This window comes from Gossypium hirsutum, chromosome D11 (assembly GCF_007990345.1).
Source record: "Gossypium hirsutum isolate 1008001.06 chromosome D11, Gossypium_hirsutum_v2.1, whole genome shotgun sequence".
NCBI lineage: Eukaryota > Viridiplantae > Streptophyta > Magnoliopsida > Malvales > Malvaceae > Gossypium > Gossypium hirsutum.
In genome coordinates this window covers 72,449,832-72,466,413 of record NC_053447.1, presented here as the reverse complement: position 1 = coordinate 72,466,413, position 16,582 = coordinate 72,449,832, and the positions used below count along the sequence as shown (strand labels likewise).

Genomic DNA, 16,582 nt, shown 5'->3' with positions numbered 1-16,582 from the left:
AAATTTAACTGTTGCCATTTGAGCCATGTCAGCTTCCTAGTTTCACATTATACTCGTAAAAACTCACCCTAACATTTGAGTTAATATTAAAAATTTAAAATACAAAATATCAAATTGAAAAACATAAATTAAATCCAAACTTACGTATAGTACGAGACTAATAGTAAAATTTAACATATTTCATTATTACTATTAGAATTGAGGTTAAAATTTCAAAATTCAAAAAACCCCTAAACTAAAATTTACCAAATACTTGCACAAAATAGAGGGACTGATAACAAATTGTCGCTTTTATTTCTTCTTTCTTCTTGTCCCTTTAATTAGTGAATTAAATTTTGAACCGCCTATTTTTCCAAAATTCAAAAAAAAAAATCTTTTGTATTTTTTTCTCCCTTGTCTCTTTTGCTCGTCTCTCCTCCAATTTTCCTATCAATTCGATCTGATTATTAAAATCTCCGTTTCGAAAAAAAATAAATATATATAAAATGTGTGATTTTGATTTACCAATCGATTTTGATATTAAAGGGTTGAGCCTCATCGACGTTACGTCCGAAGACGATTGCCTCATCGATTCGCCTCTTCGCGATGATACAACCCCTCAATTCTCAGGTTTTTCCGTTGATTTCTATTATTATTATTTATTATCATTTGCTCTTGTTTTTGCATGGGATATATGAACGTAAAAATTGTAAATATTTCTGGGTTTTTTTTACAATGCTCGTACGTAATTTGATTTGTGTGATCTTTTAATTGAAAGCTGCTTATTGTTTGTTGATTGTTGCATTCTATATTTCATCAATGGAATTAATGGAATAAACAGCTTTGAATTTTTTTTTTTTTGCGGTTTACTAGTGGAATTAATCGGTTTATTCCAATAATTAGCTCCCAGAAAATAGATATTGTGCTAATTTTTCATGTTTCCTTGATTTCTCTAGATATTCTTTTATACAGTTTCTTTTTTTCTAACAAAGCTGCAAATGGATCAATAATGGTCATATTATTGCTTTTTCTGAAAGTAGTTTTCAAAATTCTAAAAAGGAGCTCTTTAGTTTAAGCTTTTTATAAGCTCCAATTCTACAAAGTTTGCGTAATTAGATCAATATTTTGTGTGATTCGTGTTATACAAATCATTGTAAATGTTGTAAAAATTTTATTTAATTGAGTAATTTTTTGTGTAAATTGTAATAATTTGTGTAATAGTAGGTGATGAAAAGCTTATTTTAAAAAGCTCATCTTAAAACCATACCAGCATTAGCTGCTTTTTCAGTAATTGATAATGTGTTCCTTATTTATTTATTTCATTGGCATTATATAATTTGGGGTGCTTTTTGACATATAAATGATTATGATCCTCATTCCTTTTTTGCATGTTAAATTTGCAAACTTAGGGGTTTTTCTTTATCTTTTTTTTTTCTTTTTACCTGCAAAAATAGAATTTCGTATAGTTGGCATGGAGAAAGAGGGAAATTGAAATAAGAAAACTTGTTAGGTTTGCTATGGACACTGACTGTATAGAAAATCTCATTAGGCTCTTTTGATGAACATGGAAAGTTAGAGGGAGACGAGACAAGAGGAAAGGGAAGATATAATTTACGCAAAAGTTTGACTTGGGATAGTGCTTTCTTTAGTAGTGCAGGTATATATAATTGAATTTATCCATTTTACTTGCAGTCAATTAAACCCATTATGGTTCTGAATCTCCCCTTTTGATGTGTTTTCTTTAAAGCTTTTCTTGAGCCAGAGGAGTGCACTAACACGCTGGAAAGCAGTGAAAATGGTGAAATACATACATTGCCTGGGATTCAAGAGGATGTGGACAACTATTCTGATTCTTCAACAATGTTACATGGTGAAGCTTCAACACTGCGAAATTCTTTTGTTAAAAAGGAACTGGAAACAAAAGATCCTAAGAATGTGTCATGTAAGTATATATAGTTTGTTTTTTTTGGTTTGATTCTTGCATTGTTTTATGTTGATGCACCCCATGGTTTGATTTGATGCCACAAATACAACTTTAAAAGATTCCTATTCATGAAGTACCCGTTTCTAACACTTTTGTGGATAACACTATGGGATATAAATCGGTAAAAGTACCATGGAGGCCCTTGTATTAAGAGTCAAATTGCATTTTGCCCTTTCTACTAAAGAAATGGACAAATTAGTCCCTGTACGTTAGATTAAAGAGCAAACTAGTCATTCTATTAAATTTTTTATCAATTTCTAAGGTTAAAAATTGATCCCTATATTTCAGCATTAGGTACATGTGGCGAAGTGTCAAGTTATTTTGTCAGCCATGTTAGTTTCTAATATATATGGATTAATTTGCCCATTTTTTGAGTTGAGGGTGTAAAATACAATTCGACTCCTAGTACCTGAGCCTCCATAATACATTTACAAGTCCCTTAAAGACCTCTCCTAATACATGAGAAAACTTAGAAATAATTGAATATACCTTTTGTTTGATATATATTAGCATTTGATACTCACACTTGAGTCCAAATACATGAGGTTTAAGGTTTAAATTAACTTGCTAGGTATGTGTGTGCATTGCAGAAACATTCTCAAACTGACTGCCCTTTTTCTTTTTCTTTTCTTTCAGCTTCGAAGAAGTTAGAGTATACTAATCATGACAAGGTACATTCAAGAAAGATCGGTCACTGTTTCGTTACCTTGGTTCCTTTGGTTTGGTTTTCCTAAAATGATATGTTTTTGTTATTACAGGTGAAGCAGAAGGCTGCTCGTAAGAAGGCAAGCTTAGCTGTAACGGTCCCTGTGAAAACAATGAAGCAGGCTCCTGCCCGACCACAGACTTCACAGGCTAGTATATTCCACCATATCATGCAAATTAGTGTTCTAAGGGGGGAGTAAATGACCCGAAATTTGAACAAACTAACTTTTGCTCATGTTTGTTTGTGTTTGGTTCGTGTTTGTTTAGAGTTTATGTTTGTTTGTTTAAGTTAAATGAACCGTGTTCATGAATAATAAACAAATAGACATATAAATATATATATATTATTTTTTAGATATAAAATAATCAAATATAAGTTTTATTAATAACATTATAAATTTTAAAAAATAAGCTCACAAACAATAATAATTTTATTAAGGTGAATGTATCTTAGAGGTCCCTCTATTATATGGTCCTAATCAAATTAGTCCTTCTACTATTAAATGGATTAATTTAGTCCCTGTACTATTAAAAAGAATCAAATAAGGCCAAATTAAAATAGAGTTAACATTGTTATAATTTAAAGTTATTTGATTCTTTTTAATAGCATAAGGACTAAATTGATCCAATCCCTTTAATACAGGGATCTCTCAGGTACTTTAACCATTTTATTAATATGTAATAATTGCATATTAAACAAGTTTTATTCATTTTCGATTCATTTAATAAAAGGATGCTATAGGCCTATAAAAGTGCACCAATTGCTACTGTTGAATATGTATTTACTGCAAATTCTAATTTTATTGTTCATTTTACAAACACTTGACTGTATGTATAGTCTTCTAGAAGTGAAATATCAACAACTTCATCTCTTCATAAACCACCAAAGGGACTAAGCATAGTTGGTCCAATTTCAGCAACACATACAAGAAGGGCTTCTTTGGGTGGTCTGAATTGCAAAATAGAAAAAGATACAAAAAGTGTGACTGGTAATTCAAAATATTAGGGTCTTTTGGTTAAATTTTTCTATAGGTCCCCATATTCTTCACAAATTTAAAATTTAATCTTAGATTTCACAATTCCAAGTCCAATTGTTAACATTTTTGTTTGTTAAATTTGTTGGTATAACATTTTGAAATAAAAAAAATACTCTGTAATAATGTAACTAAAATAAATTTAACAAAATAAATTTATTAGTGTTAACAGTTGGATTTAAATTTTAAATTTGGAAAGGATGAACTTTCAAATTTAAGAAGAGTACAGGGACTTTTGACAATTTTAACCATTTTTTGCTCATGTTTTATGTTTAATTCATTCTCCATATATAATTTAATGGTTATAGGTAAAGGAACCACAGTATTAAAGACTCCACGTAGGCCTGCTTCGTCCACTGGTGCAACCAAAATTGCAGCCGAAGGTAAAAGTCGAGTAGGGCGGTCACAGGTCTCGACTTTTTTGAAGTCTCCTACCAATCTCAACCAGAGTATGTCTGTGGCTAGCTCTTACGGTGAATGGTCCTCGGACACATCATTGTCACAATCAACTTCGAATAAGAGGTCTAGTATCGTACGAGCCGGCCTTGGTTCAGGCTCTCACAAGGTAACTGTTCGGAATTCTGATCCTGAACAAGTTTTGGATGCAAGTACTGGTTCTGAGGTTACCGGCTCACTTGATGAAAGTACCGGGGTTCATTCGGCTTCGATAAAACCATCCGGCCTTCGACCGCCATCACCGAAACTTGGCTATTCTAACGGGGTTAGTTCTTATTTCTTAAAATTGTTACATCTCATACAAGTAGTAGCATACATCTATTACAAAATCGTTTGATAAATGCAGGTAAGATTACCCAGACACACTCGAACTCGGAGTATGGATTCTTACCCTAGTATGTCACTTATTCTGCCTCAAATCGGACCGAAAAGCAATACTCCGAGTGCTTACTCGAACAAGATGCCGACTAGAACTACTACTACAACAAAGGTACTAATTGCTTCAAGGAACCCAAAATAAACACTGAAGTAGTAGTATACATCTCATACAAGTAGTAGTATACATCTATTACAAAATCGTTCGATAAATGCAGGAAAGATTACCTGGACACACTCGAACTCAGAGTATGGATTCTTACCCTATTATGCCTAAAATCGGACCGAGAAGCAATAGTCCGAGCGCTTACTCGAACAAGATACCTGCTAGAACTACTACAACAAAGGTACTAAATGCTTCGAGGAACCCAAAATAAACACTGAAGTAGTGGTATACATCTATTACAAAATCGTTCGATAAATGCAGGAAAGATTACCCGGACACACTCGAACTCGGAGTATGGATTCTTACCCCATTATGCCTAAAATCGGACAGAGAAGCAATAGTCCGAGCGCTTACTCGAACACAATACCCGCTAGAACTACTACAACAAAGGTACTAAATGCTTCGAGAAACCCGAAAATAAAAACTGGCATAATATATCCTAAACATCAAAATAAATCCTCCCCGAAACCCAGAAAGGGAAGTTACTCAAAGGCTCAAGGCATTGGTTCTGCAGAAAAAATCGCAAGTCCAGATGTCCCAAAGTTGGTTGTAAAACTAGGAGGCAAAGGAGCTCAAATTAAAGATACCAAGATCGTTCCTCTCGGAGGTACCTGATAGCTATTACCGATTTAGCTTCCGAGAGGTTCGAAACAATATCACATCAAAAGAAACTGTTAACAATAAAACGAGACAAAACACTCATCCATCATACAACTCCATAAGACCGGTAAGCTTTTGCTGATATAAATTTGGACACGAACACCATTACTGATTCTAATCTCAGTGTCTTGCAGTGAATTCCGAATCTTGATTCACAAGTTGAGGGTTTTTTTTTCCATATCAACAATGGCGGTCCAACAATGTCCGACAAGACGAACGTATTACTACTTCCGAAGAACATCATCTAACATTTGTGCAAAAAAATTCGAAGGTATGGTCTCTACAAAACTAATCCTTGTAAATTCCCAGGAATATGTCACTCAAACTCGAGCGTGAATATCATATATATACTAGTACGTTGATGGCATGAGTATGTTCAATTTCTTTTAAAGATTTTATCATGTGGTTAGAGGGTACATATCGTTATATCCATGTCCTAATATGAGAACAGTTTTCGAAAAAGCAGCAAAATCATTTTTGATTAAGGTGACATGAATTCGATACGATAACCCAAAGATGGACTAAACGAAGTCTGAACAATAAAATGCTCTCAGTTTTATGAAACTACGAAAAGTCACATTGCAAACTCACAATCTCGGCTTTTCCTTCTTCTCTTTAAAGAGTGCTAAGAGTGAAACACCGGAGACTTTCACGACCGTGAATCTAACACCGGGAATATCACCGACAGTGTGACCTTTCGTCCACATCCGACAATCAATACCTCATCCTACATTAATACATTATCGTTAGACTTAATATGGCTACATAATTATGGTTGCACAAATTCGATCGAGTACTAACATTTTCTTCGATGTAGTTTAAGAGAAACCATCATTCGGAACGAAAGCTGCAATATTTTTTCCGTTCTTGATCAATTGAACTCTAGCACACTTTCTGATAGTGGAGTTCGGCTACTTAGCCTCGATACCTCTGCAAGTTTACCGAGCATTCAGTACAATAATCGGTTTAGAGTATAATGCAAAAAACGAGCACGAATTAAAAAGAATCATGAGTCTCACATCTTCTCAAGGGCAATGCCTTTGGCATGGAAGAACCAGCAAATGGTTTCTTCCACTCATTTTCAAGGTTCGATTTCTTATAATCCTTGTTGGCCCACCGCTGCCTTCGGCGGTGGGTCCTCAGCTTACGTCTTGCTCCCATACAGCGTGTTTTCCTAAAATAATAACACCTTTTAACATAATGTATCCGATTTAAAGTTGACTGGTCTAATTTTAGAATTAGACCCATCACAAAATCCGATTTTTAAAAAAAAAAATACTATTTAACCCTCCTAAACAACTATAAAAATATATATGCCAATACAGAGACGAAATTACATTTTACATTTTAATTTAATGTCGCCTTGTAGAAAAAAAATTTTCTACCCTATAAAAGCAAAAGCAGAAGCGATAGACTTAAACCCTTAAAAAAATGGTATCATCTTTTTTTTTCAGATAATTAACAAAAGACTGAAATATCAAAAACCCAGATTTATAAATACAAAATTTCTCATGAAAAAATATTCATTTAATTGAATAAACATTATATATATATATTTAAAATAGACAAGCTAAGAAATATATGTATGTATGCATGCATGCATGCATGCATGCATGTGTGTATGTATGTATGTATGCATGTAAAGTAATTGATTTGAGCAAGAATTAAGTACAAGAAAACATACCCGATGTTAGCTAAAAGAGACTATTATCGATTGAATGTAAGATATTTGGCGGCCACAACAAGAAGCGGTAGGTGTTGAGTTTAATCTTTTAAACCCTAATTACTCCGATCGTAGAAATATATAACATTTATTTATTTATATATAATAGGGTTAATATACTATTTGGTACCTGAATTTGGCTTCAATATTCATTTTGGTACATGAGTGTTTTTTCATTCTAGTTAAGCATACGATTTGATATCTTAATTTTTTCCCAATTTTGGTACTTGGGTTTGGCTTCAACATTCGATTTGGTGCCTGAAGTATTTTCATTTTGATACTTGAGATTTTTTACCAATTAAGTACTTGAGTTTAACTTCAATTTCAATTTGGTACTTTTGTTCCAATTTGACACTTGAATTTGGTTTCAATATTCAATTTAGTACTTACATAATAGGGTTAATATACTATTTTATATCTAAGTTTGGTTTCAATGTTCAATTTGGTAAATGAGATTTTTTTTTCAATTTGATACTTAGAGTTTTCTTTTTCCAATTAAGTATTGAGTTTAGTTTCAATGTTCACTTTGATACCATAATTTTGTTGTCCCAATTCAGTACTTGGGTTTGTCTTCAATATTCAAATTGGTAACTGAGGTTTTTTTTTAATTTGATACTCGAGTTTTTGTGCACAATTAAGTATTTGAGTTTGGCTTCAAATTCAATTTGGTACTTGAGTTTTTTTCAATTTGATACTCAGGTTTTTTTACTAATTAAGCACCTGAAATTGGCTTTAATGTTCAATTTAATACCTAAATTTTTCTTGTCTCATTTAAGAAGCATACCTGAATATTCTTTAAGCTACATGATTTAGTTTAGTTTGGGTAATAAATTGAATGTTAAAGTTAAACTCAAGTACCAAATTGAGACAAAAAGAAACTTATGTACCATTTGAACATTGAAGTCAAACTCATGTACCAAATCGTATATTAACTTTATATAATATTATATTATGTCATGCCCATTATATGAGTGAGAAAAATTATAAATCTATCTAATATTATTGTAATATCATTCAAGAATACCTTTCTATATTTAAGGTCTAAATCTAATTTTTTTTCCTATACTTTATAAAAATTGGGAGGTGATCCTTTTACTTTAATTTATCAAAATTTGATCCTCATACTTCATAAAAATTAAGAAATTATTCTAGTTATTCTAGTTGGATCATTCCAATCAGATAGCACTAATAAACCTTGTCATCAAACTGTTGACATGAATTTAATAGTTTAACCGCACAAAATTAACAAAAACCATCAACAATTTATATGCAACAAATCAGTAAAAATAAGCAATTCAAATTCTCATGTTTACTAACAATTGGACTAATTTCTCAATTTTCATAAAATACGAGGATCCAAATTATTTTTTAATTAAAATGATAAAAGAGAGTGATCTAATTTCAAATCCCATCATTTTTTGAGTTTTTTTATTAATTTTATATGAAAAAAATTCGACTTGTCGTCTTCCTGTTGGGAAGAGATAGGGATGACGTGAAATCACAATTTCGTAACCACATAATTTATTTTGGAAAAAACTTATTTTTTAATAATTATTCTGATAAAATAATTACTCAACTGAGTTGATTCTATTACTGTTTTGATTACCTTTAAACCTATTAACTCCAACCGAAATTTAAGCCATTTTTATCTCCATCAAACACAAATTTTCATTTTTTTTTCAGCATCAAATTGCATTAAATTTCATGCAGATTTTTTTTATTTAATTTCCAAAAATAAAAAACCCTTCAATATTTCCCTTTGTATACACACTTCAGCGTAAAAAAACCAATGCTTTTCTTAGAAACTACAAAAGAAATGGCCGAAAAATTCTTAATGGCAGCTTCAATGGCTGCTCTTGTTTGTCATCCTAGTTCCTCCATTAATTGCTTTAAACCCAAACCCCAAACATCACAAAGAACAACATCAAAATCTGCTAAAAAAAATACTGATATTCAAACCGGTTCTTCATTGTCTAAAACCTCTTCTTCTTGTTCTTCTTTTTCCGACACGAACACAACATCGACACCACGATCCCATGTTCCGAATCGTGTTCCATTGACAACAAGTTGTAAGGATTTGTATTTGGTTTCGAGTCTTTTCGAGAAAGATCCGGCTTTTCGTGTCGTTGAGACGATATTCAAATCGGGTTGGGACGTTAAAACCGGGCTTGAAATCAAGAAAATATTGAAGATCAATCATACAATCGATGTTCTCAAAAGGTTTGAAGAATATAGGGAGATTGTTAAATCAAAGAGTTCAAATATAGAGAGATTAGCTGTTGATGGCAATGAAGTGTTAAAGTTTTATGGTACTACTGTTACTTGTTCTTTAGGTATCGATGAATTCTCGAGGATTTGTTATAGGGAAAGTTGTGGGGTTTGCAGGATGATCGGGTTAAGGTTATCGGAAGTTGAAGAATCAGTGGGGTTGAGTGATGATAGTCGATGTGCACATCGGGAAGTTACGAAGGAATGTGGTGTGGATAATAAGGTTCGAGGTAGGAAAGTGGTGGTTGTTTGTAGAGTGATTGCGGGACGGGTGGCTCGGCGTCGTGGACGAGGGGTCGGGCTCGTGGAAGGACGAGAAGGTGGATTCGATTCGGTGGTGAGTTCTTGTACGGATCGGTCGGAAGAACTTGTTGTTTTGGATGCAAGAGCTGTGCTTCCATGCTTTGTGATTGTGTATAATGTTAAACACTCGAAAGGTTACAAAGTCTAGCATGTCTTAATGCCTCTGTTTTTATTTTTAATTTTTTTAATTGGAATAATTAATATTATTCTTTAAATTTTTAATTAATTTATTGTAATTGGAAGTAGCTTGTATTTACAGAAGTGCAATTTTTATGCATTTTATATGAAGGTGTTGTTAGCTATTCAGGTTTGACTCGAAAAAATTAAGATTTGATTCGATTTGATAATTATCAAGCTAAATTAAAGTTCGAGTAATTTGATCTCCTGGTCGAATTGAATTTGAATTATCACAATACTTAAATGGAATAACTTGCAAGCTTCATCAAGCTTCTCATTAATACATTTTTATATTGTGAAATTATTTTTTTACTCTTATCATATAAAAAGAGATTAATTACAAATAAGCTTACACTTGAGTATGAAAATTGATAAATGAATTTAATAAGTTGGATTATGCCTCAAGTCAATCTCAAGCTTAGAAATTGATGTACGAGTTGAACCTGAATAGAATATCGCACCCCAAATTTCAAATAGAGCTTGAACTCAAGTTTACCATAAAACTCGACTCAGTTACACCCCAATCACTACTACAATTATAATCAATGTAAAGAATTATAATCAATCATCATGATGAAATTGATAAACCAAATATATTCATATTTAATCCACACATAATATCTAAATAAAAATAAATCGTACTAGAAACTAAAATTTGTGCTTGATTTGGGTTATTTTAACACTTCTATCGCCACATTTTAAACAATAATAATTATATCTTTCCAAACTTTATAAATACTAATATTCTGTTTTCATATATATTTATATAAATTTTATTATTCATTTTAATATAAATTGTGATAAATTCGTATTATTCATTTCTAAAATTATAGATCTATTGTTAACATCAGAAAACAATTTCGATTTTCATTTAAAGAAAAAGGAAAATCAAAATTCTAGGTATAATATATATTAATTTCAATATAGATTAAATAAACTAATGTTTCAAGGGAAGCAACAATTATAGGAACATCGACACCAAAACCTACAGCTATCAATTTCCTGTTTCATAAAAAATTTGAAGACTTACTAAGTCCAATTGCCGTCTTGGTCCCGATTGAGGCTCCAGTGCCGGGATAATTAATCTGTGCTGCACTTATTACCTCAAGGATAAAAATCCAATCAGACAAGTTATGAAGTAAAAAACTCTACAGGAAATTTAAGAACAAGAATCCGGTGCAAATAGTTCGTTCCAGCAATTTGTTTACTCTTCTGCAACATCTGGTATGGTTAAAATCGACTCTCTTTTGGGCCGATGCTTCTTCCACCTTAGCTTACGCAAAGCCATGATCCAGGACGGAACCTCGCAGCCGGATGCTGCCATCACATTAGCTATGTTACGCAAAAACGGAACATCATCTTCTGTGTAGAAAGTAATAGCTTCTCCGGTCCTCCCTGCTCTGCCGGACCGACCTAGTTGAGAGATTAATTAAACTTCAGTTTCAATAACCACACGAATAAATAAAGACATGGTACTTCCATCTGCTTAAAAAGAAGCAAGTTCTGCAACATACCGATTCGGTGAATGTATGCAGCAGCAGAATCAGGAAAATCGTAATTAATCACACAGTTGACACCTTTGAAGTCCATTCCACGGGCAATGACATCGGTGGCGATCAAAACCCACGTTTTGCCAGCTCGGAAGTCATTAACAACATTTTCACGCTGCATTCAATTATAAGATATCAGGATGAAGAAAATAACCATTCAGAAAGGCAAACGTAAGGTTATACTTTTCGATTATGCACTACAACGAGCACCTAGCCATATATTATGTGAAGGTGAAACATCTTCGATTGTACTTGGAATTCTTTTGTTGGTGCAGCTTCGTTAATAAGCATAGAAATAATCCTTTACCTGTGTTTCAGATAAGTCTGAATCGATAACACCAACTCTAATATTATCAAATTTCAGCTCTTCATACAGTTCCTTTGCGCGTTCTTTGCTTTGTACAAAGATCAAAACCGGAGGATTCAATCTCTACTGTCAAGCATTTTAGAAGATAAACACAAGAATATGGTTAAGACATACTCGAGATAAAAAAAAAAACTACATGGATAACGAGAGAAAAGAACACGATTCCTTTACAATTATATCCTAAACCTCTATCAACTAGAAAACCAAACACAATTTCGAAGGGTAAATAAGATGGATTGTCTATGTGATATATAACATCAAAATGCTACAAAATGTTTCTTTCTCAAACAATAATAGTTGCAAGAGAAACAAGCTTTCTTAGCATTCGTATAATGAGCATACCTCTTGAAAACTTTGCCGAAGTGCAAGTAGTTTCCCTTCTTCAGTTCCGGCAAAAACTAACTTTTGATTAACAGATTCAGAAGCCGTATTCCTGGATAAAATAAAAAAAAGAAGCGTGTCAAAAAGTATTTATCTTTACTACTGAAAAATTATAATCTCATACTTACTTTCTGCCAATAATAACGCGAACAGCATCATGCATTATGGTGCGCGCAAGTTCCTCAACCGAATCAGGTAAAGTAGCACTAAATAATGAGCGTATAATCGAAGGATTAGAACATGCTTTAACCACAGAATCAATCTGCTTTATCAAGCCAAGCTCAAACAGTTTGTCGGACTCATCCAGGACAAGATATTCAACCCTGAAGAAAGAAAAAGAAATTGTATAAAGAAAGCAATATTCAACTATGAACCTTTTTTTCGTTTTAACAATATCAACCCTGAAACATTCGTAAATTGTTCTAACCATTCAGATTAAAACAAAATGTTCTGATCATAGTTTTCTCAAAATCATGAGTGCACTAAAAGCATTCAAATAAATTGCTTATAATAAACCAGAACTAATCCAATAGTCGAAAGAGCTTTTAGCATCTACGTAACTACATACTCATCCTATTGGTCTCTCTACAATCTAAGATGAGAAATTAATTGTATCCATAAAGACGATTATAAACGCCAAACCTGCTCAAATCAAGTTTCCTTTTCTTGATAGCTGAACTCAAGCGAAGTGGCGTGGATATAAGTATATCACAACGCAGCTTTGTCAAATGCGCGCTTCTTATGAGCTTTTTAGTCAACAGTTTTATATAAAAATTATTTCCTTCTGCAAGTTTTTTACACTCTCTGGTCGTCTGAGCAGCTAGCTCACGAGTAGGACACAGTATAACAGCTCTCACACCTTCAGTCGATGCATGCTGATATATGAAGGAAGCTAATCAGGAAACATGACAGTATTTTTTTGCCAACAAATGGTTATCAGGTATTCAAAAGAAAGATACCTTGAGTTTCATAAGCATAGGCGATACAAAAGCCAAGGTTTTTCCGGACCCAGTTGGGGCACAAGCAAAGCATTCTCGACCCTTGCACAAACAACGGCAATACATCATTTCAATTTTCAGTTTATGAGAAACTATAGCAAATCTATATAAAGCAAAAACAACCAAATACTGATCCTTTCACTTGATAACCTAATTTCCCATAAAAGAACATTAAAGATGATAGAAAAGAAAGCAGTAGGAGTTAAATAAAAGAACATACGGATAGAAGAACCGGAATAGCCTGTCGTTGAATTGGTGTTGGCTCTTTAAATCCAAGTTTAGCAAAATTGTGCAATAAATAAGACTCACATCCATATCTGCAGAGAAACCAAATTTAAGGAATAAAGGATAAATTTAAGAAAAGGATAAAGAACAAAACTATACATGAACTTCAATCCAATGTGCAATGCCATGCATGAACGTTGATTTTGTGCAATTTTATACAAGAAATTTTTATTTGATTCAATTTTTACAAACCACTAACAATATTATCAAATTAACACCATTTTACAAATCACTAACAATATTCATTTCTTTAAATGTGTACATTTAAATCAAAATCTAAGCTTCATGTATACATATGAACCACAATTCAAGTTTCACGTGCATAATTGCACCAAATCAAAACTCATGTATCAAACAGCATATTGGAGCAATGTTCATATACAAATTTGATATTTATCCCTTTAAGGAAGAGCTTAACTCATAGCAACCAAAGGCAAAGTCAAATGTCAGCTAAGCTAAAAACACTTCACAATGGAACACATACACTGAGCTTAAGTCCGCGAAACTCTTCAGTGGAGACGCAACGTTATTCCCAGAGACATGAATATTATACTGTTTCCGCAAAATCGAATCTGCCTAGTCTCATCAACAAAATAAGAAAATTACAACAAATATAGTGCACAAAATAAGCAAATTATGCATGAATTTTCAGAAGCAAACCTCCAATTTTAGGTTTATTTTCTTCTTTTCTTTAGAAAGATTATCTTCTCCCTCATCTGTTTTGTTCTCTTCGCTTATAACCAGTGCTTTTTTTGAACTCTTAAAGACATTAAATCCTTCTACCGCTTCTACATTCCAATCAAGCACACACACGAAAACAGTTTCTCATGAGGATTCAATATAGCAGCCAATTATTTTTTCAAAAAAAAACCGAAGAAAAAGAAATAATACCTGAAGCTGCTTGTTTACGCTTTCTTTTTTTTGTAGAAACCGTAACTTCCTCTGAAGCTGGATTTACACGTTCGAACGAGCTCAAATAATCCACTTCATTTTCAGTTTCTTTTTTCTCCTAAACCAAAAAAATTGACAAAAATAAATATTCGTTTAAACACCGAACTCCATAGTAACACTGCGAAAAGAAAAGATAGAGAAAAGAAGAACAAACCTTAAACCGGGCGATCTCGTCGGCGTACTTCTTTTTGTTGAAGCTAGTACCGGCGAACAAGAAGGAAGCGGCTTTTTCCATGGTTACGGCGGCGGCGATGGTGAAGTGAGGGTTTCGGTTTTTTCAGTTCGATTCACACGGTTCTCTCGCTTTTCTCTAGTGTTTTTTGCGGCAAAATTATAATAAAAGGTCGAATAACAAAATTCCGTTTATCATATTATTTAGGTTAAATTTTGATTTAAGTCCCTATACTATGCTAAATGTTGATATTTAATCCTTTACTTCAATTTGATAAAACTAGAGATGAGTAAGAAAAACCAAAAATCAATTTGAATTGAAGTGTTTGGATGATTTTTGAAATATACGTTAAAAATTTATGATTGCTTTTATTTTATTTTATTTCATTTCATTTTTTATGATGTAAAAATAATATATATAATATTGAACTGAACTGAATTATAATTGTCAATTCTAAAAATTTAAAAAAAATAATTGGATCAAATCGAACAAAACCGAACCGATCCCTACTTGTCGCTTTTATTTTTTTTTTGGCAAAATTATAAAAAATGGTGAATAAAAGTAAAAAGATCTCTTCCGTCCATCTCTATATTGATATTAATCAAATTGATTCATTTCAAAAAAATCGAAGCAATTTAGTTCATGTCCATTTTAAAAGTGAGCAACTAATGAGTAATGATAATTGATCACAACATTAACGTTTTTCATCAATTTTATATAAATTTAATTGGTATAATAACAAATTCAGCTTCGTAATTTACACATTCTACCAATTTAGTCGTGATTTAACAAATTTAGCCCGCAATATTTTTGTAAATGTTTAAATATTGAGGTTAATTTTTTTTATTCAGAATCAATGCCAATTTAACAAAATATGTAAACATCGAGGGCTATTTTTTTATTATACTAATCAAAGTTATTCACAATTGACAAAAGACGTTAACTTTCTGATTAATTGTCCTTAATTGCTCACATTCAAAATTGAGAGGGTTGAATTGCTCCATTTTTTGGGAGGGACTAATTTGCTCAAATTCAAATTTTAAAGGGACCGGAGAGGTTTTTTTACCCGCGAATAACAAATAACTTTTTATCATATTATTTAGGTTAAATTATGTTTTAAGTCCCCCTAAATGTTAAAGTTTAATCCTTTGTTTTAATTTAACATAATTCAGTGCTCTATTTTTATAATAACTAATTGCACCAAACATCTCCAAACTATGAACCTCGTTTTGAATTGGTCCCAAAAATAAAAATGTTCTAATTGCATCCTTAAACTATCGATGTTATATTAACTAGGTCATTTTCATTATTATAATAACTAAATTTAAAATGAAAACCTTAAAGAAATAGATCATTGTCACGTAACTTTTAAAAGTAAAAATTAAAAATAAAAAAAAGAGCGAACAATAAAGCTTCAGTAAAAGTTTTAAAAACCTTAAAACTAAAACTTTTAAAAATCTATTTTTACAATATTATTTTTTCTTAAAATTTTCATTTTAAATTATGTCACACAAGGTCTAATATAACATTTAACAATTAAATTAAAGATTTGTGGCAAAAGGACCTAATTGACATAACATTGATAGTTTAGAGATATAATTAGAATAATTTAAAGTTTAAGGACCAATTTACAATGAAAATAATATTTTGGGGATGTTTGGTGCAATTAACTATTTTTATAATGTCATAGTAAGTCCAAATTGATAAAATTGTTAGTTGTTGTAGTTGTGAATTGGATCTTAATTCAATTCGCATCATTGTTGTTGCAACAACTTAGAGAACGTGAGTTAAAACATGTTCGAGCGCATAATATCATCCACTTTAGAGGTTGAGGGTTATGGGTAGTTTAGGCATTGTATAGAAATTTCAATTAATCATGTTCAATTTAATTGACAGGTCAAGGACTAATTTGATAGAAAGTATAAAGTTGAAGGATAAATTTTTGTATTTTTTATCAAAAAGATTTAAATGATTTTCTATTTTATTGTTTGGTTTTTATCTTCTTCTTTTTTAATTTGTTAGAATGATAATTAATTTGACAGAATGTA

At 32.0% G+C, this 16,582-nt stretch overlaps 3 protein-coding genes across 13 annotated transcripts; 2 read left to right on the top strand and 1 right to left on the bottom strand.

The window, feature by feature from the left end:
• Positions 1-344: 344 nt before the first annotated feature.
• On the top strand, positions 345-5,726 carry LOC107898815 (uncharacterized). 11 transcript variants are annotated; one of them, XR_005920887.1, is made up of 11 exons: positions 346-609; positions 1,556-1,636; positions 1,727-1,921; positions 2,600-2,634; positions 2,722-2,817; positions 3,507-3,657; positions 4,011-4,423; positions 4,505-4,648; positions 4,752-4,880; positions 4,961-5,426; positions 5,484-5,726. XR_005920887.1 is itself a non-coding variant. In XM_016824367.2 (11 exons), exons 1-11 carry the CDS (start codon positions 486-488, stop codon positions 5,494-5,496), a joined length of 1,527 nt encoding a protein of 508 aa, XP_016679856.1. In that variant the 5' UTR covers positions 347-485; the 3' UTR covers positions 5,497-5,726. The 11 variants fall into 11 exon arrangements, 6 of the variants coding, with proteins under 6 accessions (XP_040961247.1, XP_040961248.1, XP_016679856.1 ...); XR_005920889.1 differs by having other exon boundaries at positions 347-609; positions 1,552-1,636; XR_001684491.2 differs by having other exon boundaries at positions 347-609; positions 1,529-1,636.
• A 3,172-nt stretch (positions 5,727-8,898) lies between these two features.
• LOC107898347 (uncharacterized) lies at positions 8,899-9,801 on the top strand. The gene has a single exon (XM_016823857.2). The coding sequence runs from the start codon at positions 8,899-8,901 to the stop codon at positions 9,799-9,801; it is 903 nt and encodes a 300-aa protein (XP_016679346.2).
• Positions 9,802-10,738: 937 nt separating this feature from the next.
• On the bottom strand, positions 10,739-14,702 carry LOC107898812 (DEAD-box ATP-dependent RNA helicase 57). Its single transcript, XM_016824360.2, has 12 exons — positions 14,517-14,702; positions 14,303-14,420; positions 14,072-14,199; positions 13,896-13,987; positions 13,347-13,443; positions 13,088-13,168; positions 12,771-13,003; positions 12,257-12,451; positions 12,090-12,180; positions 11,688-11,810; positions 11,345-11,495; positions 10,739-11,243 (listed from the first exon to the last, which is right to left on the bottom strand). Exons 1-12 carry the CDS (start codon positions 14,595-14,597, stop codon positions 11,035-11,037), a joined length of 1,599 nt encoding a protein of 532 aa, XP_016679849.1. The 5' UTR covers positions 14,598-14,702; the 3' UTR covers positions 10,739-11,034.
• Between the last annotated feature and the right edge of the window lie 1,880 nt (positions 14,703-16,582).

Coding starts and splice junctions, on each gene's coding strand:
- LOC107898815 (XM_041105310.1), top strand. CDS start 486: ATGTGTGATTTTGATTTACCAATCGATTTTGATATTAAAGGGTTGAGC. Junction 2,818..3,506: donor CCCGACCACAGACTTCACAG/GCTAGTATATTC, acceptor CTGTATGTATAG/TCTTCTAGAAGTGAAATATC. Junction 4,649..4,751: donor GAACTACTACTACAACAAAG/GTACTAATTGCT, acceptor CGATAAATGCAG/GAAAGATTACCTGGACACAC.
- LOC107898347 (XM_016823857.2), top strand. CDS start 8,899: ATGGCCGAAAAATTCTTAATGGCAGCTTCAATGGCTGCTCTTGTTTGT.
- LOC107898812 (XM_016824360.2), bottom strand. CDS start 14,597: ATGGAAAAAGCCGCTTCCTTCTTGTTCGCCGGTACTAGCTTCAACAAA. Junction 13,004..13,087: donor CTATGCTTATGAAACTCAAG/GTATCTTTCTTT, acceptor TTCATATATCAG/CATGCATCGACTGAAGGTGT. Junction 11,811..12,089: donor TTCGGCAAAGTTTTCAAGAG/GTATGCTCATTA, acceptor GCTTGACAGTAG/AGATTGAATCCTCCGGTTTT.